The sequence below is a fragment of the Notamacropus eugenii genome, chromosome 6, assembly GCF_028372415.1.
Source record: "Notamacropus eugenii isolate mMacEug1 chromosome 6, mMacEug1.pri_v2, whole genome shotgun sequence".
Classification (NCBI taxonomy): domain Eukaryota; kingdom Metazoa; phylum Chordata; class Mammalia; order Diprotodontia; family Macropodidae; genus Notamacropus; species Notamacropus eugenii.
In genome coordinates, this window is record NC_092877.1 from 77321373 (window position 1) to 77346717 (window position 25345).

The window sequence follows — 25345 nt, forward strand, 5'->3', positions numbered from 1 at the left end:
GAAATGGAGGGGGGCCAAGGGACAGGGGGAAAGGATGGGGGTGACTTTTTCCCTCTATTACCTGACAACATAGCAGTAATAGAAAGGACCTCATTAGAACAGTTGTAGTCACAACTTGCAATAACCATTTTAGCGAGCTGTGGATCCAATGGAAATTCTGCCATCATGGATCCCAATTCAGTCAAGTCTCCATCGTCATTTAAAGCAGCTAGATAATTCAAAAGCTCTAGGGCTCTCATCAGAGTTTCAGGAGCTGGAAGAAAAAATACTCTATTAGTCAAGCTGCCTTTAGTAAGCAAAAATGTGACAAAGTACAAACTATTATAAGCAAACTCATTTTTCATTCTACAGTGGGCCAAATTCAGAATTCAAGCTGTCATCAAATTCAATTATAGGAATCTAGCAACCAATGAATCACCCAAAATTTCAAAGTTTGCTAAAGAGGAGTTTAAAAGTCAACTCTTTCTCCTAAAAGGGTTAGATAATCTGCTAATCAATTTAGTATCATGTTACATACTTCACACTAAATATATATATTTCCTAAAGGAATATAAGTATCTTAAATTTCTAAAAATATCAATGACATTGATGAAATGTAGCCATACAAACATATGTGTGCACACATACACACGTCTCACTCCAAGTCTCAAGCCTAAGAGATTGCAGTTTAAGGGTTCAAAAAAAGCTAGTATTATAACCCTAGAAGCTAGTGGAGACCTTAGAAAACATCTAGTTCAACTTCTTTATCGCTGTGAAAACTGAGGCAAAAAGAAGCAAAACGACTGGGCATTTTACACTAGATCTCAGTCTAGAAGCCTGGCTTCTTGAGCTGTACTTTCCACAGAGAATCTAACATTGTTTGTATGGGAACGTGTGTTCCTAATCACAAGAGATCTGCACATGAAGTTTTTGAACAAAGTGGTTTATGCATTGGCAAATAACTTTGGAAATTTTCAGAAGGCAGCATATCAGCTGGGGAGAAAATACAAGTTGTGAATTCAAACTATAGAAAAAGCTCATAAAACCAAGCATTAGGAAAGGGGGAAGAATAGGGCAGACTCCTGTGCAAGACCTCAATATTTTTATTTCATTGTTATATCCATAATTTTTCCGTCAATTGTTTTGGGCTAATAATCTTCCTTTAAAAAACGCAAAATCTCTTTTAAAGGATTAGGTTTTTAATCCTTAATCATTAGTATGATTAATTCAATCAAATTATCTAATGCTAAGATCACCTATTAAGCAAATAGAGGTTTTCATTTGGGATAATGGGCAATAAGGGAAAATTTCTGTCTAGGTATGGAAAGACTGGATAAGGTTTTCACTGGGAAAATTGAGGAAGATGAAAGTGGTTCAATGGCATCAGATCCTATCTCAGATACAAGCTCTGACCCTGCACCTTTTAACTTTTCTGGACCTCAGTTTTCTTATTTACAAAATGAGTGGTTTGGGCTTGATGGCCTCTCTAAGATGCTTTCCAGTTCTAAATATATTCTACTATACATAACAATAAGGTATGTGGGAGAAAGGGGTAAGTTAGTATACCTGTTTAACCTGTGAGTGACCTCAATAAATTATCGAGTACTTATTAAGTGCTGACTATGTGCCAAGCATTGTACTATGCTAAGTGCTGGGGAAACAAAGAAAGACAAAAACATAGTTCTCACTCATGGGAAAATGTATTAAACTTCAAATAAATGACTGACAGAAGGTGGAATATGAAATACAAACTTTAAGCATTTCAAAAGTTTGTAGAGGGTCAAAGTTGCACAAAGGAAAGGAAAGCTCAGGAAACATCCTCATTCACGTTCCTTCTCTTTCCTACATGACTTGTTCACTTGCTCCTAGGACACAGAAGTCAAGCTATTAACATTCCTATTCCAACTCTTAGTACTTAGCCCATGTAACCTGTCCAATCAAGTAAGTGATCTCTGAACCTTACCACTATTTACAACATTTCTTCCCTTTAGAAAAAAGTAAAAATATATTCTGAATTACACATGACTGACTTACAAACTTTTGGGATGCAAGTTAGTAATCTGGAGACTGCTTTTATTAGAAAACAAAGTTGCCAACAATTGTTACAGTAATTTTATACACACACACACATACACTCTTCAAGAGCTCAATATCAATCCTAAGGTGTCCTACTAAGACTTAAAAGTTTATCATAAACCACATAGAAGAAGCATTCTGGAACACCTGAATTAGTCTAATTAGATCAGAGTTATCTTCTGTTGACTGTGAAATGGGCAAATTAAAATGTTTTTTAAAAATGCTTATATTAAATTTACTAGACTACAAATTTACATACATAATAGTCACAGTTTTAAAGGTCTATATTCCCCAAGTGGGATGTGTATAAAATACAGAAAGTCATTCATAAAAGGATTAAATTCATTTAAGGAGAAGCAGAACTAACATGTCTTTGTTGAGTTTCATCATATAAAAGAGATAATTAAGACAGAGAATTTCACTAAGATAAAACTAAAAATTGTTTTAAGCAGTATTAGCAACACATTATTACAGAACAAAGTTATTCAAAAAAAAAAAAAACCTTACCTGGTGGATCCATAAAATCAAAGTGTACCAAGTCATCTATACCAAGCTTTTTCAACTGTAACACCACTGAACCCAAATTAGATCTCAAAATTTCAGGGTAAGTATTGTCCTAGAAGAAAAGCACAGTGCTGTGTTACGGTATTAGCTTTGCTTGTATTACAATTACTCTCACTACATTTCTCCAGGAAATAGCATATTCTGACCTCTGCCTATCCCATCAGAAGAACACAATAGTAAATAAACCAAACATTGACTAAGAATACTGAAATCTTGTTTCTTCTATGAAATAGTGATTATATATAGCAGGTGCTAAATATTAGGTGTCTGATTTTAAAATCTACATCACAGATGTTTATTGATAGGAAAGGAGTCTTTAAATTGCTTGTGCTGCCTTCAGATAGCTTAAAAACTGTACAGCTTATGGTGCCAAGAAAGGTCCTACATTAAATGAAATGAACCTCTTACCTGCATTTCAGTTTTATAGGCTTTCTCTGTATAAAGTCTGAAACATTTTCCAGGCCTGGTACGACCAGCTCGACCAGCTCTTTGCTGGGCAGAAGCTTTGCTGATTGCTGTCACCAAAAGAGACTCCACTCTAATCCGAGGATTATATACCTAATGAAAGTATCAAGTCAAACAATAGTTATTTCATCCACTTAAATATGTGTGCCCTGATGAAGGCTCCTGATGACTCACACCAGCTCAAAAAACATACACACTGCAGTTCCTGTTATATTCATGACACTTGGCCAGTGGTTAAAAAAAAAAAAAATGCAGCAGCAAAGCAAGAATTGTAACATATACCCTCATGCCTTGACTTGTTTACGGAAGCTATTAATTTAGTCCCCTAAACTCCTAAAGGCTAAAGCTAACCTCAAAAACTTACAGTTTACCCTGTTTATCTAAGAGTCTTAACTCCATGGAAAGTAAGGACTTAAATTTTAATGCTACTACCATATGAGTTCACTTTATTGATTACAAAGATTCTTGAATCATTCAATAAAAAGACATTGTATTTCTCCCTAGTGAATTTCATTGTAGTTTCAGGAAAGAGTTCTCAAATAAAAAATTTGGTGCCCAATATGAAAAAAATTCCAGTGACTATGCTGCTAATATTAATAATATTCACTCTAGGGAGCAAGGATTCCTTTAAAAATGTATAGTATGTATATTAATTTCTATCCCTCCTTAAAGTTAATCAAAACGGACAGCTAATCTAAAGGATCTTTTAAAGATTTATTAAAACATTAGGAAAAGATCTATTAAAATATTGGAGATCATTCAATACCTGTATAATAAAGCAGCATTCTGACTACAAAAATATTCTAGATATTCAATATAATTTTCTAGCTGGAAGAATAATAATTACGAGGTTTTTTTGTGTATTTTTTTGGGCAGGGAGTAGAGGCTAGGTTAGATGGACAAAATTTTAGTCAAAAGACTCAATGACTTGGTCTTTGGAGTAAAGTTATCTTATTTTCAACATGTTAACTACTATCCAACTCTTCAAGAAAAAAAGAAAATACAATCTAGTTGCAAAGGTCTCTGGATATTCCTCTTCAATTCAAGAAAATGGTTATAGATGCTTTATCAACTCAGGTAACATAAAGTTCCTTCAGTCCATTTTTGTTCCTATTATTCAAGTAGAACACTAACAAAATTCCATTTTCTGAACTCAATTTGAGTATTAAATGATTATGCAAAAAGACTACTTGTAGAAACCCTACATTATTTTATATTAAGTTTTGAAAGCAAGTTACCTTTTGTTTCGCAAATCCAGGATCAATGACAAACACAACACCATCTATTGTTAGTGATGTCTCTGCAATATTGGTAGACACAACTACCTATTGAATAAGATAAACACCACAAGTAATGCAAAATTAAATGACTATGTAGTTTGATTGAAACACATCAGCTATAAAGCTCAATAAATTATAGTAAATATAAAATATTTTCTAGCAATTATACCAGTTAAACGATTCTTTCTCTTTGCTAATTTAATCCAACTGTCTTCCTAATCAACCTGGCCTATTCAAATCTTAATTGTTTCTTCTACAAAATTCACGTGCTTAAAAATACAATCAAATTGTGAGTTTAGGTTGAGGATAAGCAAGTTAACAAAAAAACTACAACAAAAACTAAAAAAATTTTACAAAATTCTTAAGAGTTGCCAGTTGATTCATTTAACAAATACCAATTTAATTTTTACTAGAACAGCAATTTTATCCTCCAGCTAACTGCTTTCCTAGGATCACAGACTTAAGAACTAGAAAGAAATTAAGATCAAAGATAAGTGATTTCATTCAAAATCACACACATGGGAAATTACATGGCCAAATCATTACTTTTTTCATTGCATCATACTGCATCTTCAGGGTAGTGTGAATGAGGTTGTGTGATCCTAATCAAGTTTTTACTGTACGTAACCTCATAAATAAAAATTCTTATAGCTAAAGAACTTGCATTTTGCACATAAATTATTCTAACCTGCACCAAACCGTCAGTGCCACCAATAATTCAAAACATTAATAATCCAAGGTATACAAGTAGATGCAGTCCTTTTTTTACAACTGTGTTCAAGCTTTAAAAAATTAAATTTAATATTTCACTGAAATTCTTGATGTGTTTGATTACATAGTAACATCATGAAAAAAGGACTGTGTTAGGTATAATCAATATCAAATTGCTTGTCTTCTCAAAAGAGGTGAGGGGGCAGAAGGAAGACAATCTGTAACTCAAAACTTTAAAAAGTGACTCAAAAATGTTTTACATGTAATTGGGAAACATTTTAAAGAATTAATGAATGAACCTACATCTTACAGATTCCATGGACAGTTCATTATCCATTGTACCACACTGCCACTCCTTCTATAACATTGAGGTGACATAGGGATTAACTTTCAGAGAATGGTCCTAAGTCAGGAGTAAGAAAGGGAGAGTAGATATGGTCTGGTCAACAGTCAACACTTTAGAATTTAATCCTGGAAGCTGAAAAGTATCTGGAACTCTTAAAAACACCTGGTCATCTTACTTTTCTGTAATCATATTGTCTCAAAAAATATAGGTAAAAGAATTCTTAGAGCAGAGATGCAAAACTTAATGGACATTCCCTGAACAGGAATACGAAAATATAAAGAACCCATCATCTCACCGTGATAAGGAACTTAATGTGTAACCACTGTCAGACCACATGACAGAGTAATCTTTCACACAAATTAGGCAAATATCTTGGGCTCTGAGGGTCTTTTGGGAAGATATGAAGGAAGAATGATGCCTGTGGGCCATTTGAGGCATAGAAAACATCAAATCCAGAAGTGGGAACATTAGCTATGATGGATGCTGCATATCTGTTTCTTCTTAGCTGCCACCCAGAACTTTGTTGGCTCTTAGTAATTCTAGAATTCCTCTCAAGTTATTCCCAATCCTGGAATCATGATGGAAAGAGCTGGAGAGTAAGAGATAAGAGGCCAACTATATGGTTCATAATATTAATGGGTTTATATTGGACCTGAATTCCTTAGAAAACATAATTGTTACTGTTATAACAACAGGGAAGACATTACAGTTGAGTCACTGGGGGTGTGGTGGGGGTGAGGAGTGGGCAGGAAGGCAGCAACTGTGGTCAACTGCCCAGAGAAGGTACATGAGGTTCTTCCCCATAATGGAGCTGCCTTATCTAGTACATAATAGAAAACACAGCTCCCACTGCTATTCTTAGAAAACTAGCTTCAATCTTATTGTGAACATAGGTACAATTCAGGTTGAAAAGAGGAATGAGGAAGAAAGAATCATTTCACCTTTCAGGAGGATAGGTATTTCTCTGAGTTTTTCAATCTGTACCTATTGGTACAACCACTTTCTCTTGGGAGTAGATCACACATGGCTGCCTGGCTATGATATTAAACTACTCTTATGCTTTCAGCCATGGAAACCAAAACAGAGATGATGACCTTTATTATGAGGTCAAAGGTTGAAAAAAGCCTAATGGAAGCATCAACATTACACGGAATAACATCATTTCCCTCCTCCACTACAGATATTACAAGAAGTTGGTGAACAGAGACAAGTGCCCAATGAATGATATAAACAATAGCAGCCCCACTAGTATTGATTTTGTATAACCTGAACCTACCCATTAGTGGATCCTGAACCCTGTGGTCCAGGAAGAGCAATATAATTATGGGTCAATGGGAACTGGTCTGGAAAAATATAGGCGTAGGCAGTCAGGAAGTATAAGCTCTAGTTCTTATTCTGTCACAGCTTTGCAATGTGGACTTGGGGGAAAATCACTTCTGATTTAATGATAAATACTATATATACAGCAGATCTGTATTCAGAAAGTGCCTTCCTCACAATAAGTCTACGGAGCAGGCTGTGATCTCTAAGATCCCATCCCTCAGAACAGGCTAAAGGAGTAGCTACTCAACAGGACTGTGATTTCATTAGAAAAATGGATAAAAACTTGTACAAATGGGGTTTCAGACACTTGCTGATCCCTGTGATTTCCAGACATAAGGGCAAACTCAATGCACGCTTTGTGGTCGTGCAGGAAAAGAGTATCTTTTTATGGTAGCAGGTTTTGTAGTAGACTGAGGTTTACTGATTTGGGGGTGGGAATAGAAATGCAAAACCATTAACAATGTGAAATGCAATTTTAAATTCCTTTTGGATACCTCCATTGCCACCAATGACATGACACCACTACAACCAGAATAGTATTGTGTGTGTGTGTGTGTGTGTGTGTGTGTAACACATCACAACAGTCCAGACAATCAGATCCAATGAAACAAACATAATGTTTGCTAACCAAAGTTTTTTAAAGAAGGATTAAATGAGGAACTCAAGAGTTGATGAGCTTAGTGCCTCTTTCCCAGAAGTCTTAGCAGATAAGACACAAGTGATACAACTGAAGGAATGAAGCATTTAGTTAGTGCTTAGTATGTGCAAAGCATGTTGGAGATAAAAATATAAAGACAGTCTTTGTTGTCAAGGAGATCAAATTATAATGGGGGGACAACACACATGAAGTTTTCAACTCCAAATCAGGTGGAAAGTCTCATGATCCTTAGGATGCAGTGATTAAAGTCGATATTAACCTCTCTTGAATGTCATTTCCACTGATAAAATATCTGTTCTGATGTTACATCATCTAATAGTGCCAAGCACTTTCTTTTCTGGGTCCCTTGTAGCACTTCCAAGGTAGGTGCTAGGCTGCATCCACAGGAATTTAATTTAATGACTGCCATAAGGAAAAGATGATCTTGATAATTATAGGTGTTGAGCAGTAAAGCTCAACATGTCCATGAAATTCAAGAATTACAAACAACATCCTCTAGGAGCAAACAATAAAAAGTTCATCATGGTATTAACTTCTGGAAGTGAGGATGACCAACAAGTGGAGAAAACCTAACAAGTCTTTTCTATTCAGTGAATATCTTAATGAGTCATGACTGTCTCCCAGTCCTTGAGAAAATACATTGTCTGAAGTTTAGAAGTGATGTATGATGAATTCTGAAAATCTATTTCAGAACAGTTTAAGAGAGAGGGCAGATTACTGGATCAGGGATTATTTAAGGAGCAGAACAGTTTAAGAGAGAGGGCAGATTACTGGATCAGGGATTATTTAAGGAGCAAGAGCCAAGGCTAAGGGAAATGGTAATGAGCAGGGAAGGAGTGGGGGGGAAGAGAGAGAGACAGAGAGATGTGGTCATAATTCAGGTTAAGTAACTCAGGGGCTAGTTAACATAGACATCACAGGGATAGTTAGCTTGATGCAAGCATTTAGTAGGTAACTACTATGTATAAGGAAAGCACTGCACAAGGTATTGGAGAATACAAAGACAAAATGAAAAATGGTCCCTGCCCTCAAAAAGTTTGCATTTTACTGGGAAAGTATATATGAAAAAGATAAAATGAGTAGGAAAAAACACTACCTACTAGGAGGCCAAGGAAGTTCCTCCTTTTCCAATAGCAATTATGCTGAACCTTGAAATATGTGAAGGATGAGAGAGGAATAGGAGAGTGGAAACAGAACAAGATTTGGAGTCAAGGAACCTTTTATTTGAATACACCTAGAGGCTTTATATTAAATACTAACACAAGCCTTAGCAACCTGCCAGATGAAGGGCTTGGATTAAATGCTTTCTAAGGTACCTTCCAGCTCTGATTCTGAGATTCCTTGAGGAAAAGTTGAGAATGCCTAAAAGGTGTGGGGGGGACCATCTTATGCAAAGCAAGAGGGGAAATGGAATGCTGAGTTCAGGGAATAATCCACTTGGGATATAGTTCAGTAATTCACTTTTAAGTAGCAGGATTAGCTCAATCATATTTCAGCTGATTCATCTGTGTACTGTCTCGGTTAAACTAGTTTATTGTCTCAGTCCTCAAGGTTCTGCTTTGTGCTGTTTTTCAGTTTTGTCCAAATCTTCATCCCCTCATGGACCATATCACATCAGGTCCTTCTATCCTCCACAATCTCGCAGTCTGTCCAAATAAATGTTCATTGCTTCCATGATACCATATATCCATCTCATCCTCTGCCATTCCCCTTTTCCTGTTGCCTTCAATCTTTCCCAACAACGTCTTTCCCAAAGAGTCCTGTCTTCTCATTATGCGGCCAAAATATTTAAGCTTCAGCTTCAGTACTTGATCTTCCAGGAAACAGTCTGAACTAATTTCTTGAAGTGTTGCCTGATTTGACTTCCTCGCTCTCCAAGGGACTTTCAAGTCTTCTTCAGCAACACAAATTCAAACACACTGATTGTGTGGCACTCAGCTTTCCTTAGAGTCCAACTTTGACAGCCATACATTGCTACTGGAAAAACCTTAGCTCTGACTATATGCATCTTTGTTGGCAAGGTCATGCCTCTGCTTTTTAGTATGCTGCCCAGATTTTCCATAGCTTCCCTTCCAAGGAGCAAGCATCTTTTAATTTCATGGCTTCACTCACAGCCTGCAATGATCTTTGAGACCAAAAATATAAAATCTGACACTGCTTCCATTTGTTTTCCCTCTATTTGCCAGGAAGTGACAGGATCAGTTGCCAAGATGTTAAGCTCAACAATTCAGGAAGGATGTTAACTTGCTGGTTTCCTCAACTTCCAAGCAGGCACTAAGTTATCTTATTGCTCTTGGATCATTAAGCCTCTCTTTAAAACTACAGAAGCATTTCCACAAGGTCCATTTCCCTTCCTTATTGAGCTGTGTGCAATTCTAGATGAATCAATTAGCAAACTTCCAGGATGAGTGATGACTGGGGGTTGGGGAGCCGCAAAGGGAGGAAAGAGTAGGTATATCACAAAAGCAAAGAGTTGCAGTATTTTCATTCATGTTAACTGTGTTAAAAGGGTCTTACTTGCAGCCAAAAGTAATATGCAAAAGTGATATGATGTTTATGAATAAAAAAAAATCATTTCAATTAGAGTCATAAGCAGACTGAATACATTCCCTAGAATGTTGGTTCTTATAGGTGTCTCCAAATAAGAAATAGAGAACTCCTATTATAATCAATTTTTATGGGAATATATCTATTCACAAGTTGTAAAATTGAGGAATACCAACAAAATATTTATTTTTTTCTTCAAGACAAAGAATTTGAAATTTCTAAATTAAATCAAATTAATAATTATCCATAGCACTATACTTCTCAAATCAGCTGGTTTAGTATTCTCCAAAGAATTCAGGAATTCATTCAACAAACTGAATATTCTACTAACAGTATTTCTTATGTGGCTTATCTAATACGACTAAATGCTTGCTCTATCCATCTCTAGCCATTTCTCTATTGCAACCCTGACACTGAGCAGCTCCTGTTGGATCTCTCCATACCTCGGTGTTGGAGAAAATAACATGTGAGCTTCCTAGTTCCCAGAGTTATAGTGCAGAAAACATTTTGTGAACCTTTTAGTCTAGTTGCTACAGAATATGAAACACAAGAAATCTTAGTTACCTTTCGTCCTATTGCTCCATTTTGTTTTTTTGGAGGAGGAGGCTCAAAAATTCTCTGTTGTTGTTGAGGTGGAAGTGTGGAATACAGGGGAATGATTTTAATGTCACCAACTTCTGGACCTAAATCATCAACTTCACGCTTTATTCTTTTACAGGCTTCATCAATTTCCTACCAAAAAAGTTTAAAGTAAACAAAACCAACATGAATGTAAATATTTTTCAAACCAACATGAATGTAAATATTTTTCAAGTATTTATCATAGTAAAGTTCTATGCAAAATTTATTTTGCGTATGCCAGCACATTTTTATCTTCATGGATACTATATTCTCAATTTAGCAACTTAAACTAATCCAGTGAACACCAACAGGTTTTCACAACAGTCCCAAGAAGCTGGGGCTGTCATATTCTAATGAATACATAAATGGTCTTATTTGCGTTCAACACCCCCTATCTTCAAGTCAGATTTCCTAATTAATTCTCAACAAATTGTACTAAAATTGAAATCTTTCACCCAGGAATATTAAACTGTACTCATGACCTTTTCAATTTTCACAATCCAAAAGAAATTGATGGGCAAGATATTTTAAATAAACCAATTAAGCTTTAATGTCACGTATCACTAATGCAATTATATGGAAGATTTGCTTTATTGTACCTAATGAGGATAAACACCTTTACAGTAACAACATGGATAGTCAAGAATGAGGCTAAATACAGTGTCTAAAAATGTCTAAAAATATAGTTAATTTTTTTTCTAAAATTTTAACACAATGAAAATATAAGCTGAGGTTATAAACTGAGGTCATTCAAATGATAGATGTACAGATTCAATTAGAGCACACTTTACACTATGATTTTTTTATGGAAATATATTGAAATAAATATTTATCAAATACCGAAGTAGGAGATAAATAACCAGAAATATAGTTAAAGTTAATATTGTTATTTGCTAAAATAGTAAACATTTCCTGGAACATTTTAATCAAATGCTTTAAAAATTATGAAATGTCCATTTAATTTTTGCTAAAACATTAAATAATCCACAATCTAGCAGTTAAGAAAGCAACTGAAGTTGACTACCACCTAGCATGCCAATTATCTTCCCTTTGTCAAAATTTTAAGATTACGGGAACTATACTAGACCAAAAACACTGAGGCAGTAACCGAGGTTGTAGGCAATATAACATTAAAAGTATTGACAGATGTTAAGTTATTTCTGAGTGTAAAAATGGGAATATGGCAGGGAGGGAGAAATGGAGATTCAGCCATACTATCCAAAGAAGGTAGTGACTGACAGAATATCAATAGTCACTAACTTGTATGCCTTTCTTATATTTAGAGAATTTTTATGACAATGATAGACACACATCAAGAAAATCCTTACTGAAAAGAAGTGCAAACAGGGCAGGGTTTCTGCAAATGACTAATTAAAGGCCACCACCTATTTGTAATTATCAACCAACTGAAAGATTCAGGTGATAAAGACTTCACTATGTTTACAAATTACAAAAAGCTATTTAATTCAATGGAATATAAAAACACCTTAAAAATTTTTCCTCCAAAAAAATTTCTCATACAAATTATTAAGACTGTGTAAAAGCAGCTGATAAGTAAAATCAGAAATAACGTGAATATAATCAGAGATTACTTGTCAATGGCTCCTCTGGTTATTAGCAACTCTCAAGGCCTAAAAATGGGAGAATTACGCTCGTGAACAGTGTTTGTAACAGTGATGGATCATGGTCTTCACAAGGTCTAAATCTAAGAGCTACTCAAAGAAAGGAAGGTACACTACTACACCAGGAGTGGAGCTTTTAATAGGTCTCACCATTTGTTTATACTCTTTGACTCGCTGACACCACTAAAGAAAATGATCTCATAACAAAAAAACAAAACTAGAGTATCTATGCTTAAATTCTGCTTCTGCTACTTAATATTCATGTGACTATACCCACGTCACACCTTAGTTTCCTCATCTATAAAATGAGTACCTGTCCTAGAAACTGAGCTTCCTTTAAGATCTTCATTTTCCATTCTGCTGCTCTGCTTGGTTTCACCTCCACGAACATCCTTCCCCCAGAGTTAAGTTCACCCACTAAAACATCACTGATTCAGCTGTGACTCCCAACACCCCAACAACCTCAGTTGCCTTTCTCCTCTGACTGGAAGGCTGGAGTAAACTCCCAAAGCCTATCTTTATAAAGGGTTCAGAGCCTTAAGTTAATTTCATTTTCCATCACCTGATCTAATTGGTTTTAACTACAAGAACAACAGAATCTAAGCAAGCTCACCAAGCTGGACCCTGTCTCTACCCAGCTTCATCCAGTCCTCTTATGTATAGTCATTCTCCATTAGACTCTAAGGTCCTTGAGAGCAGGAACCTTCTTTTATTTTTATTGGTATCCTGATATATAGTAGGCATCTAATGTTTAATGAATTGAATTGAGATCTCAATCTATGAAACTATGATTATTATATTTTGGGAAAGGAATAATACGAAGTATTCAGAGAAATTTATGAAAACATTTGAATTGAGGAAGGATAAATTCAGCAGAACCAAGGGAAAAATCACAATAACCTAAACAAAAACAACACTAAAGAACATGGTGTTCTATGTTCTTTACAGAATACAGATAAATGCAATGACCAATCTTGACTCCGGGATAATATATGTATATATATCCCTCCTCATATTAAAGAGGATACATGATAGATTATGGGTGCAGAATGAAGCTTATATTATTAATCATCAATAACATCCTTTTGTTTTGCTTCCTTGCATGACTTTATTACAGTGGAAGATGACTGTGTGGATTTTGCTGCAGTAGTTTGTTTTGTTTTGTTTTTTAATAAATGAGAAAATTTTGAGAAATGCCAGCTGTCCCCTCAAAAATTTATCAATAAATTTTAAGAAAATTCTCCAATGGCACACTAATTATAGTTACAGAATAATTAAATTAGTTCACTTATTTCTGCTAAAATGTTCTACAAAAATGGTCAATATTCGAGAGTATACTTACTTTTAAAAAAAAAGGTATCTTCAAAGATCTTGAGTTGATTGCCCCCTACTGGTTTAATAGTATGCAAATATTCCATAATACCTGCCACAACTATCAATATGAGAATATTGACTAAGTCAATATGACTAAGATAAACTAGAGAAAGAAACGGCAAGCCATGCTAGTATCTGTGCCGAGACTATCCCAAATGGGGTGATGAAGAGTTATCACTGAAAACAAATGAACAACATCCTCTCATAAAAAGATGATTTTCTAGCCAAAATGAAAAATGCTATCCAAGATCAGAGAGATTATAAGGGTAAGTGTTCAAATATCTCCAAAAACTTTAAAAATGCGCTAACACTGTTATACTAATTATAATTATTCTTATCTAAAGCAATTCTCCAAAGAGCTTTTATTTAGTAACAGAATTACTGTTTTTGGAAATATTTTAAGCTATTCTACAATCAACGTGATCTGAGTTGTAAGGAATTTCAGTGAAATCATTTATACAAAATAAAATAATGAAGGTACAAAGAGCTGTTATTAAAGAGAAAAGTTAAAATCTCAGGTTTTCAGAATTAAGCTTCCGTCCAGGCAATCTTACCTGTCTAAAACATAATTGAGAACTAGGTATAAAAAGGAATCTTTGCAGCAAAAGTTACCTCCATAATCAGTGACCAAAAACTTACTTATACATTCATGCAGAACCTATTAAACATTATTTTACATACCATTCCACCATTATGGATGCATAACCCTCAGCTCACAACAGAGCTTTGAGGCCACAGGTTTCCCACCCCTTAATTAGAACTGTCTTCCAAAATGATCCAGCTTTTAGAACAGTCCCTGACACACAGCAGTCACTGCAATAAATGATGCTAATGTGTGATTCTAAGTCAGATAATCACACACAGTGCAATGCAATCTTAAAATCTTAAAGATCACCTATTCCAACCTAACACCCAAAAAAGAAATATCCTCTGTAAAAGCTATCAAGGTTAAACTATAATTGGTATGTTCAACTTAAGAAAGAAGGGAAGACGGACGTTTTAGAAAGATTGGAGGGAAGGAGAAAGTCTAAAAGGGATAAAGCTCCTAACCAACAAAAACCACTTGAATTCCTAAGGTTCTGATTCTGGGTAGCTGAGGCTTTACTTTACAGATTTTACTTCAATCCTCTTTGAAAAACCTCACACTTAAAAATGAATCATGTCTTACTAAATACTTAATGAAATTAAATAAAGCACAAGTACAATAAAAATAACTAGAAAAAGTCTTACTGGGAGAATTAAGTATCAATAAAAACAACTTTAGATTATTTTAGGTTTAATCTATCCTTACTCTCATATGACAGAGAGAAGCCTAGGAAAACCAAGTTATTACAAGATTAAAAATTATATATAATTTCAAAGGTATAATTGAAAAGTGACATTAAGAATAAAACAACTGTCAAATAAGAAAAACCTGCTTATATCTACTAAATACTCTAAAAATAAACTACCGGTTAGAGAAGTGCAAATTAAAATAACTCTGAAGCACTACATCACACATATCAGCTTGGCCATTATGATAGAAAAGGAAATTTATCAATAAATGCTGGAGAAGATATGGGAAAATTGGGACATTAATACATTGCTAGAGTTGTAAACTTGATTCAACTATTCAAGAGGGCAAGCAAACTGTGCATATCCTTTGACCCAGCAATATCACTACTAGGTTTGTAAGAGATCATAAAAAGGGGGAGAAGGACTCACATGTGAAAAATTATTAAGAAGCTCTTTTTGTGGTGGCAAAGAATTGGAAATTAAGGGAATGGATGAACAAGAGGTAGTATATTAATGTAATGGAATACTACTGTGCTATAAGAAATTATGAGGATGATTTCAGAAAAACGTGGAAAGAATTACATGAACTGATGTTGAGTGAAGCAAGCAGGAGAACATTGTACACAGCAACTGCAACATTATGTGATGATCAACTATGACAGACTTAGCTCTTCTCAGCAATATAATGATCAAAGATAATTCCAAAAGACTCATTATCTACACCCAAAGAAAGAACTACTTTGATCTGCATTCAGACTCTACTAATTTACACTTGTTTTGTTTTTGTTTTTAGTGGTTTTTCACTTTGCTGTTTCTTCTTTCACAACATATACAAACCTATATCAGACTGTTTGCCACCTTGAGGAGAAGGGAAAAAAATGTGCAACTCAAAATCTTATAAAAAACCAATGTTGACAACTATCTATACATGTAATTGTAAAAAATAAAATAGTATTTACAAAAAAAGAGAAAAAACCTGCTTATAACCAGAATTTTAGGGTTTTGAAAAGGGAGCTATTAAATCCAACCTGTACATTTTACATAGAAAGAAACTAAGAGAATAAATTACTTGCCCATGGTCTACAGACTGAAAGCTATTTGTATATCCTTGAGTAGCACCTAATTTGAAGCAAAACTTTCCTACTATAGAACACAAGTGAAATGTCAAGAGTTTTTGCCCACAAGATTAATATTAAAAAAAATTAGGCAAACAAGCCATAGTAGGGGAAAGGTGAACAATGTTAAACACAGCATATCTGAAATATGGTTATGTTCTAAGCATCCCATTTTTTTAAAGAAAAGTATATTTGATAATCAAAAACAGCTATTCTTAACCTTTTTTATATCAGAGATACCTTTGGTAGTCTAGGAAAGCCTATAGATCCCTTTTCAGAATGTTACAAATTGTATATGATTAAATATAGAATATTATTAAAGGAAACCAAGCATACTGATATGCAGTTATGAAAATATTTTTAAAAACCACATTCACAGGCCTTACCTTAAGAAGCCCTGGAAAAAGATCATCCCTAAGGTCTCTTTGAGCTCTAAAACCATTCCAATGCTTTAAATTCTAGATCTAAAAAGCTAGGTCAGGGATTCTTAACTTCTATTTGTCATGAACCTCTTTAATTTTATATGGTAAAACCAAAGGACCCTTTTCCAAATGTTCTTAAATGCATAAAATAAAATAAAGAAGATTATAAAGGAAACCAATTAAACTGAAATATATTAATCAAAACATTTAGTAGTGAATCTAGAAAACTGTAAGATGAAAAATGCTTTACGGAGACTAGAAAAGTTTACTATGGAAAAAGATGAACTAAAGAGAAATATTATTTTCAAATATTTCAAAGGCATTAAAACTATTGCATTAAAATTAAAATTACTGCATTAAAACTATTCACTAACACCACTGGGTGCAAATTTCAAGGAGGCAAATTTTAAAATACTGCAACGGAGGCAAATTTTAAAATACTGCAACAGATCTACTCAAATGTTTCATGATATGATGCTATCATGGATTCTTGAAGGCTATGCCAAGTAGGGAAAGCTTTAAGCATGGGCACAGAATTTGTCATTTGAGGACTAGACTAAGTCTGGACGAGCTCACCCACAAATTTACGAATAACTTCAGAATAAGGAATATCCAGGATCAAAAATCCTTGAAGGAAGTTTAGAACAGACCAGCATTGGTCAACTTCTTCATGAAGTAATCAATTCCTTATCATTGATAACATTCAAATATAAGTTAGATGCCTGGGATACTGAAAACATACATTTCCAGTTCTCTTTCAATAAGATTCTAAAATTAAGTCCTAAGTGCACTGGTAATACAAATATCTGATGAATTCTTTTAAACTAAAAAGGATACATACAGGAAGAGTATATATATTTGTATATCTACCAAGGAAGCTATCAAGAGAACAGTTATTGTGAAATTAGTGAGGGTATTGGTAAAGAGGTCCAGAAATTCAAAAGAATGAAAAAGTTGGAAAAGATCCAGTGACAAAACTCATGAAATATCTTTAATCAATTGTCCAACATTTAAGCAATAATTGAAAGGAAACAGGTTCAACAAAAGGTATCAATCACTGAGCCTTGGTGGGATGAAACTCATGCATGGAATACAATCATATCTATTCAAAAGAAAAAGGGTATTTAGCGATTAGGAGGGATGAATAAGAAAATAGTTTTTCAGAGCACAGGGCATTGAAAATCAGACACTTCCCTTTAATACATGCTGTCCTTTTAAGAGAATAGCTTGTTAACTCCAATTCTAGTAAATAGAACATACAAAGGAACATTGTGGAGCTGGATGAATTGTCATGAACTACAAGTCATGCAAGTGCTCCAGGTGTTTAAAAAAAAATAAGAATCTTTAAACTAGAAGTTCTTTGAGATTCTTTAAAATTCTAGATCTCTGATCTTAGGATCTTAGCATCACATGATGAAAAGATGACATTCTAAGTTAAAGCTTGAGGAGTAAATATATATTAACCTAAATATATTTATTATCATGCAGGGAAATTTCTGTTCAATATCGACTAAGATCATACACAAAAGGGGTTGTATACACCATTATGAATGGCAACAGCTGCAAAATGACAAAAATATGTTGACATATATTCTAACAACAAATTACTCTAATTTCATAAAATGAAGAAAATAAAAATATACCTCTTGTCCAGTAAGGAAAAGAAGAAGATCTCCTTCCTCTTCTTCACACATGTGAATTTGTATCACAGTTCGAATTGCTGCTTCAAGGTAATCTCTCTCTGGTTCTGGAGTATAAAAAATCTCAACAGGATGTGTACGGCCAGGGATGGTTAAAAGGGGACAATTATCAAAGTAAATCTGAAATTTCCCCGCATCTAAAGTAGCACTCATAACAATAACCTAAAAGGAAAACAGAAATATTAAAATTATATTGATGTCATGTGTGAATGTAATTTTAATATTTTTAAAGTGTAACTAAACACTACCCTTGGTCGTGAAAGTTCATAATAATATTGAGTAACTATGAAAAATTTAGTTGATACTTATGATGAAATGTTTTAATTCAAATTGGAAATTTTGGATTAATGTTCCTGGATAGCTCTTCTTCTAAATCCTTCTTAAACTGCATTTTTCTATGATAAAAATATACTTATCTACTTAACAAAAGAAATCAATTTATACTGGCATGGCATGTTTCTGAATGGCACTTCAGCAATATTATTCATCTTAATCAAACGTTTATGAACTTTGGCTCAGCCCTACTTTATTTATCATCTCCTAAAACATACTTCTTAAACCTAAATAATCTTCCTAATACTGGCTCTGGTTTCTTCTTTTTGAATAGCCCATCTATGTTTAGTGACTAAAAAATTTTTTTTAATCAGCAAAAATTTGCTCTTTCCTTCCTCAGCTTCTCTCTTCCCCCATCGCCCTTCCATCTCCACTGTAAAAGAAAGAAACTAAATACTTATTATAAACCTGTATAATTAATCAAAACATATTTTTGCACTGGCAAGTTCCAACATAAAATGACTCGTTCTGAACTCTGAGTGCTTCACCTTTCTATTAAGAGGTAAGTAGCAGGTTACATTTTGAGTATCCTGGAAACCTAGATGGTCATTATACTGATGAGAATTGCTAAGCCTTTCAATCTTAACAAAACTGTTTTCATTGTGTAAGTTGTTCTCCCAGTTTTACTCGCCTCACTTCACACAAGATGGCTTCTCTGAAACCATACCTCTTATCATTTCTTACAGAACAACAGTATGCCATCCAGTTTATATGCTCTAATTTGTTCAGTTGTTTTCCAGTTGGTGGGTCTCCCTGTACTTCCAATTCTTTGACATTACAAAAAGAACTGCTAGAAATAATTTTACATATGCTTAAAATTTGTTTGGCTTAGAACTAATCCTTTCCTTACTAATTTGGTTCTAAGAGAACTAGATCAGATCTTGAAATATGATGTCCAGGCCTTTTTCAGGGTGATGGCTTTTTCCAGGTCAGTTATTTCTGCCTCATATTTTCTTCTTTTGACTTTAATATATATTTCATGGAGACATTTTGTTCTTTAGTTAAGGTTTTATACCTCATGTGTCAATCTGTTAAATTCCCTTTCCAATTCTTTCTTCCATTATTCTAATTATTTTTCCTTTAGCATTCTTCTTTCATTCATAACTTCTCTAAGCTTTTACAAAAGAAACTCTTACTTAATCTCTTCCAAGAATTCACACAGGTCTTGAACTCAACATGTGCTTTCTCTTGCCACTTTCCTTACAGATGTTTGAGACATTTTCTTCTTGTGAGTTTGTGTCTTGAGCATCCCTGTCACCATAATAGTCTGTAATGGTGGGATTCTTTCATTTGGTCTTTCTTCCAGCTTACTTACTGACCTCAGAAGGCAGGTTATGGCTAGGTTCTGCAAATTTCTGATAGAAACATCTAGACCTGGGTGGGGAAACTGTGACCTCAAGGCCACCTGTGGTAGTCCATGGCTGTGGGGAATCCAAATTTTACAGAACAAATCCTTTTTTTTTTTAATTTTAAGTTAATTTATTTATTTTCAGTTCTCTACAATCACTTCCATATATCTTACAATTTTTTTTCCCTTCTCTCCCTCTCCTCCCTTCCCTTCCTGAGACGGCATACAGTCTTTTATAGGTTCTACGCATAGCATTCCTATTAAATATATTTTCACCCTAGTCATATTGCATGGAAGAATTAAAATAAACGGGAGAAACCAAAAAAAAAAGAAAAACCAAAACAAAACATAACACAAGAGAAAATGATCTGCTTCATTCTGTGATCCAATTCCATAGTTCTTTCTCTGGATATGGATGGCATTTTGCCCCAAGAGTTCATTAGAAATTTTTTAGCTCCTTGCATTCCTGTGAACGGCTAAGTCTAACAGAAAAAATTCCTCACACACTACGGTTGTTGCTGTGTACAAAGTTCTCCTGGTTCTGCTCCTTTCACTCAGCATCATTTCATAAAAGTCCTTCCAGGCCTCTCTGAAGTCTTCCTGTTCATCATTTCTTACAGCACAATAGTATTTCATTATATTCATATACCATAATTTATTCAGTCAATCCCCAATTGATGGGCATCCCCTTGATTTCCTGTTTTTGGCTACCACAAAGAGAGCTGCTATAAATATTTTTGTATATGTGGGACCCTTTCCCATTTTTATGATCTCTTGGGGATATAGTCCTAGAAAAGGCATTGCTGGTTCAAAGGGTATGCATATTTTTGTAGCCCTTTGGGCATAGTTCCAAATTGTTCTCCAGAATGGATGGATCAGCTCACAGCTCCACCAACAATGAATTAGTGTTCCAACTCTCCCACATCATCTCCAACATTTATCATCTTCCTGTTTTGTCATTAGCCAATCTGGTAGGTGTGATGTGGTACCTCAGAGTTGTTTTGATTTGTATCTCTCCAATCAATAGTGATCTAGAGTATTTTTTCATATGACTATAGATAGCTTTAATTTCTTCCTCTGAAAATTGCCTGTTCATATCCTTTGACTGACTATCAACTGGAGAATGACTTGTATTCTTGTACATTTGACTCAGTTTTCTATATATTTTAGAAATGAGGCCTTTATCATAGACACTAGTTGCAAAAATTCTTTCCCAGTTTTCTCCTTCCCTCCTAATCTTGGTTGCATTGGGTTTGTCTGTGCAAAAACCTTCCAATTTAATATAATCAAAATCATCCATTTTGCATTTCACAATGTTCTCTCTCTTGTTTGGTCAAAAATTTCTCCATTCTCCATAAATCTGACAAATACACTATTCCTTGCTTCCCTAATTTGTTTATAGTATCAGTTTTTATACCTAGATCATGCATCCATTTGGACTTTATTCTTGTGTATAGTGTCAGGCATAACAAATCCTTTTATTAAGAGGATTTGTTCTGTCAAGTTTGGATTTAGTGAAAAGGCCACTTTTGAGGACTTAAAGGGGTCAGATGTGACCTGAAGGCCACAGGATCTCCACCTCTGATCTAGGCTGTGCCTATTACTGCCTTCTTGAGGTATTGAATGTCATGTTATTTCAGAATCTCAGGGACAGCTCAGACTGGGAATCTTGGTCCCCAAAATGGTATGATAAAAGGCAAAGTCTGATTGCTGCCTCCCTGGAACTTCCTGACCTGAGTTCAGGCCTACTCTTGTAGACTGATGTTGGATTCCATTATTAACCGTCAGCTAGAAAGCTCCACTCATTCAGAGTGATGATACCATAGGGTTCCCTTTGGCCTGGGAGTCTTGTCTGCTGAAGGCTTCAAAATGAGCTACATAGAAGACAGAAACTGAGATCCTGCATTACTCCCAAGGTATGTTACAAAGCTGCTTGCTGCTTCTGAATTTGAGCCTTGCTTGGTACACCACCAAGAACCCACAACTGCTCCTCACCCTAAAATTACAACACTAGATGCAGACAGATCATATCTTCAGTCTACTCTGGATCTGTGCCCAGAAATTGGGGAGTGAGCTGCCAGCTGGCACCGGGACCTACAACATATACAAGTTTAGGGGTATATGCTCCAGTGGGACCTCTTTCTTGCCCTGGTGCAGTTTCTCCAATTTCTCAATAAGGATGCAATCAAGTGCACTGGGAGGAGTTGTAGTCTAGAGCTGAGCTGTACTTCTTGCTACTGCTACCTTTCTGCCCCTGGCAGACTACATCTATTCCTTGCTTCTTTCCACTTCAGAGATGCCAGAAAGAAAAGTAATCTCAGACACTCTTCAGATCTGGGACTAGGATCATAGTAGGGAGTTGAGAATATAAAGCAAGACAACCATGTCAATGTCTAATACTCCTAAACAGTAATGAAACAGCTAAAAATTTAAAAGTTCTATCATATAAAGTATCCTTTAGCTTACTTTCTGTCCTAGTTGCCAATGTTACTTGGATGAGGTTTCCTACAGTTTCAGGATTTGATCATTTAAAGGAGTTAAAATGTTACACCACAACATTTTATTTCTTAAACTTTCTCTAAAGCCTATACTCTCTTACCTTAATAATGTACTTTTTCTACAATTAAGTTTTTCTGCAGAAACATCAACTAATCCTCATTATTCTTCCCTCAATCTCACACAAATTTGTTACCACCACACGAGCTCTGTGTTCGAATCTTCTCAGAAAGGCTCTATAATGCTTGTGATGGTCACACTTCAAAAATGCTGCTCTTCCTTACTCAACTTCTCCCCACCCTTCAAAGTCTAGTTCAAAGCCCAAATTCTCCATGAAGTGTTTCCCTCTCTCAACACTCCAATCTATGCTGTTATTTAGCCATTTCACAAATAAGGGATGTTTCCTCCCAACTCAGAGCATGTAGAAACAATGCTAAATATACTGTAGGCATTCAAAGATGAAAGCACATGAAAGATGTTCCTTTTGTCCCATACAATCTTTAATACATCTTAAAAGCATTTTCTGAAAGTTGGGAAGCACATACATTCACTTTTCTCCTTGGTGTTGCTAGGTTTAAAAAATACAACAGGGATAAGATGGGGTAGAGAGCAGTGGGTGGAAAATCAGGTCTTGGAGAATTCTACTACGAAACTTTGTCTACCACTGAAGATTAGCCACTGTTGTGAAATTTAGTCTTGAGAGCTCACCGGGGACACTGAGAAGTTAGGTGACTTGTCCAGGGTCCTACAGTCAATATGTCACATAACACTTATAGTCCGTTTCTTTCTGATTCTAAGGTCAACTATCTATCTACTATGTCATGTAGGCCAATTCTATCCTCAAAAATGAACAAAAAAATCACCTCACCACATTTGTATCTAAACATTATGCCAACATTTTATAACATAGTAGTAATGTTAACATCTTAAATACCCACAACGGTACAGGTAACAATATTTTAACGGTAAAGATTGCAGGTTAAAGAGGGGTTGGACAAAAGGAATATGAGAAGCTTAGTGCATGTTACTCATTTTACCTTTAAAAAGTATAATGACAACATGTTTTTTGAGTGTTAAGAGACTGAAAGGGTAGCAGGAGATATCCACCCACTTCTTTAGGTAAAGATCAATATAAAGCATAGCCGTGTCATGACACTGCAGCACTCTTAAAGGGGAAAAAATGATGGGCCTAGACTTAAAATAAGAAGCATTACTAAGATCATTAAAAATGTTTTAAAAAGAGAGTAGGAAGAACACCACCATAGAAAACTCAAAAACAAAACCCGAAATAGATGGAAGCAAAGAATAGCAATGCTAGATATGGATCTCTGCAATTTCTTTTTTTTAATCTATTACAGAAGTCAGCAAAAAGGCATATTAGAGGAAAAACTTCATGTTTATAATGCTGCATTAAGATTGTCTTTAAATGCCCAGAACCAATTTAAGTACTCAGAACATTTTTATAAATAGGATATATACCTTACCTTTAAATCTGATCTTTGCCTCACAACTTCCTTCAAAACTCCCATGAGAATATCGGTGGCCAAAGTCCTTTCATGAGCTTCATCAAGGATTATAACACCATAGCGCTCTAGAAGGGGATCATTCATAGCTTCTCGAAGTAACATTCCATCTGTCATATATCTGAATTTGAAAATAAGGACCAATTAATCTGAAGTCATCGTGCATTTAAATTTCACTGTATGTAAAAATTTAAAAACAGAAATACATCAGAGTTGGGAGAAACCTCACAGGTAGCCCAGTCTAATCCACACCTAAACAAGAACACTCTCAGGTACCTATGTACCAAGCACTGTGTGAGTGCATAGGGGATAATAATTCTATAAGTCCCTACTGGAAAGGAGATTACATGCTAACATAAAAGACAACAAGACAGCTCTTGCTTCACACAAATTCAGGTTAAGTGAATTTAACTTGATCTAAAGAATTTTTAAAGAAACCCACAATTCAAAAAAAAAAAAAAACACTATGTTTTACTGTACAGTACTATGATCACTCCATCTATGCTCCCGTCCCTTTCCTCACTGCTTGCTCTCCACTGCCTCTCAACACCCCAACAAAATAAAAAACCTCCAAGTGAAAAGAGAAGCACAGAAAGACCACCACTGCTGGATTGCGGGTTTGGCATCAAAAGAAGAAACATTTGCCCTGCTCCACCCAACTGCTAAACTAGTGTGTGTGGTTCCTATTTGTCTTTGTCCTCATTCAGGTACTACATGTCTTCTCCCTGTCCTCAGTCCTTAGGTGTTCCTCCTGTGCTTGCTTCTCGGTCCCCAGCCCCAATGTGTCCTCAAATTGTGTGCCAGGCCCCCCCTTTAATGAGTCCACAAGTCCCCTTTCTGTCTTGTCTCCTCACTTCCCCAAGTCCTAGGGCAAATTTGCATTACACTTTATGCAGATATTTGAAGAATGGTCCACTTAGGTAAAACAAGAACCGCCTATATATGCACAAACATAAAGAGAATGAATACAAAATAACTAAATATAAGGCAGTTTGAAAGGAAGTACATTAGCAGTAAAAGCAGAGTTTCTTAACTTGGGGCCTGTCAACTTATTTTCAAAAGATATACTGATAACTATTTCAATATAATTGGCTTTATTACAACTCTGAGAAGGGGCACCATAGGCTTCACCAGACTACCAAAGGAGTCCATGACATTAGAAAAGGTTAAGAACTTCTGAATTAAGGACATCACAAAAGGCTACATAGAGCTACAACTTAAAGTGAAGGATTCTATCAAAAAGATGAGGAATAGGTGAACATATTCCAAGAATGACCACTTCATTACAAAACTCCTAGAAAACGCTATCTATAGTCACTGTCTCCATTTCCTCACCTCCCATTTATTTCTCAAAAATTTGAAATCTGGCTTCCATCCATCCTATTCAATGAACCTCTTCCCTTCAAAGTTACCAATGATTTCATAACTGAGAAAGCCAACATCTTATTTCTTGACCTCTACGGGGCATCTGACACCTCTCTCCCTCTCCTGAATTTTAATGGCACCGTTTTATTCTGATTCTCCTTGTAAAATTTTTTATTCTCCATCTCTTTTGCTGGATTACCTT

The 25345-nt window shown here is 35.1% G+C and overlaps 1 protein-coding gene across 1 annotated transcript in view; it reads right to left on the reverse strand.

Annotated features, from left to right (window-relative positions):
* The window catches only part of DHX15 (DEAH-box helicase 15), a 75855-nt gene that overhangs the window by 14887 nt on the left and 35623 nt on the right, over positions 1–25345 (reverse strand). The window contains exons 4-10 of the mRNA XM_072620379.1: positions 23740–23899; positions 18022–18240; positions 10514–10681; positions 4323–4409; positions 3028–3177; positions 2563–2671; positions 62–253 (exon numbers count right to left, since the gene is read on the reverse strand). Coding sequence (XP_072476480.1) covers positions 62–253; positions 2563–2671; positions 3028–3177; positions 4323–4409; positions 10514–10681; positions 18022–18240; positions 23740–23899 — 1085 coding nt within the window. The remainder of the gene's footprint in view (positions 1–61; positions 254–2562; positions 2672–3027; positions 3178–4322; positions 4410–10513; positions 10682–18021; positions 18241–23739; positions 23900–25345) is intronic.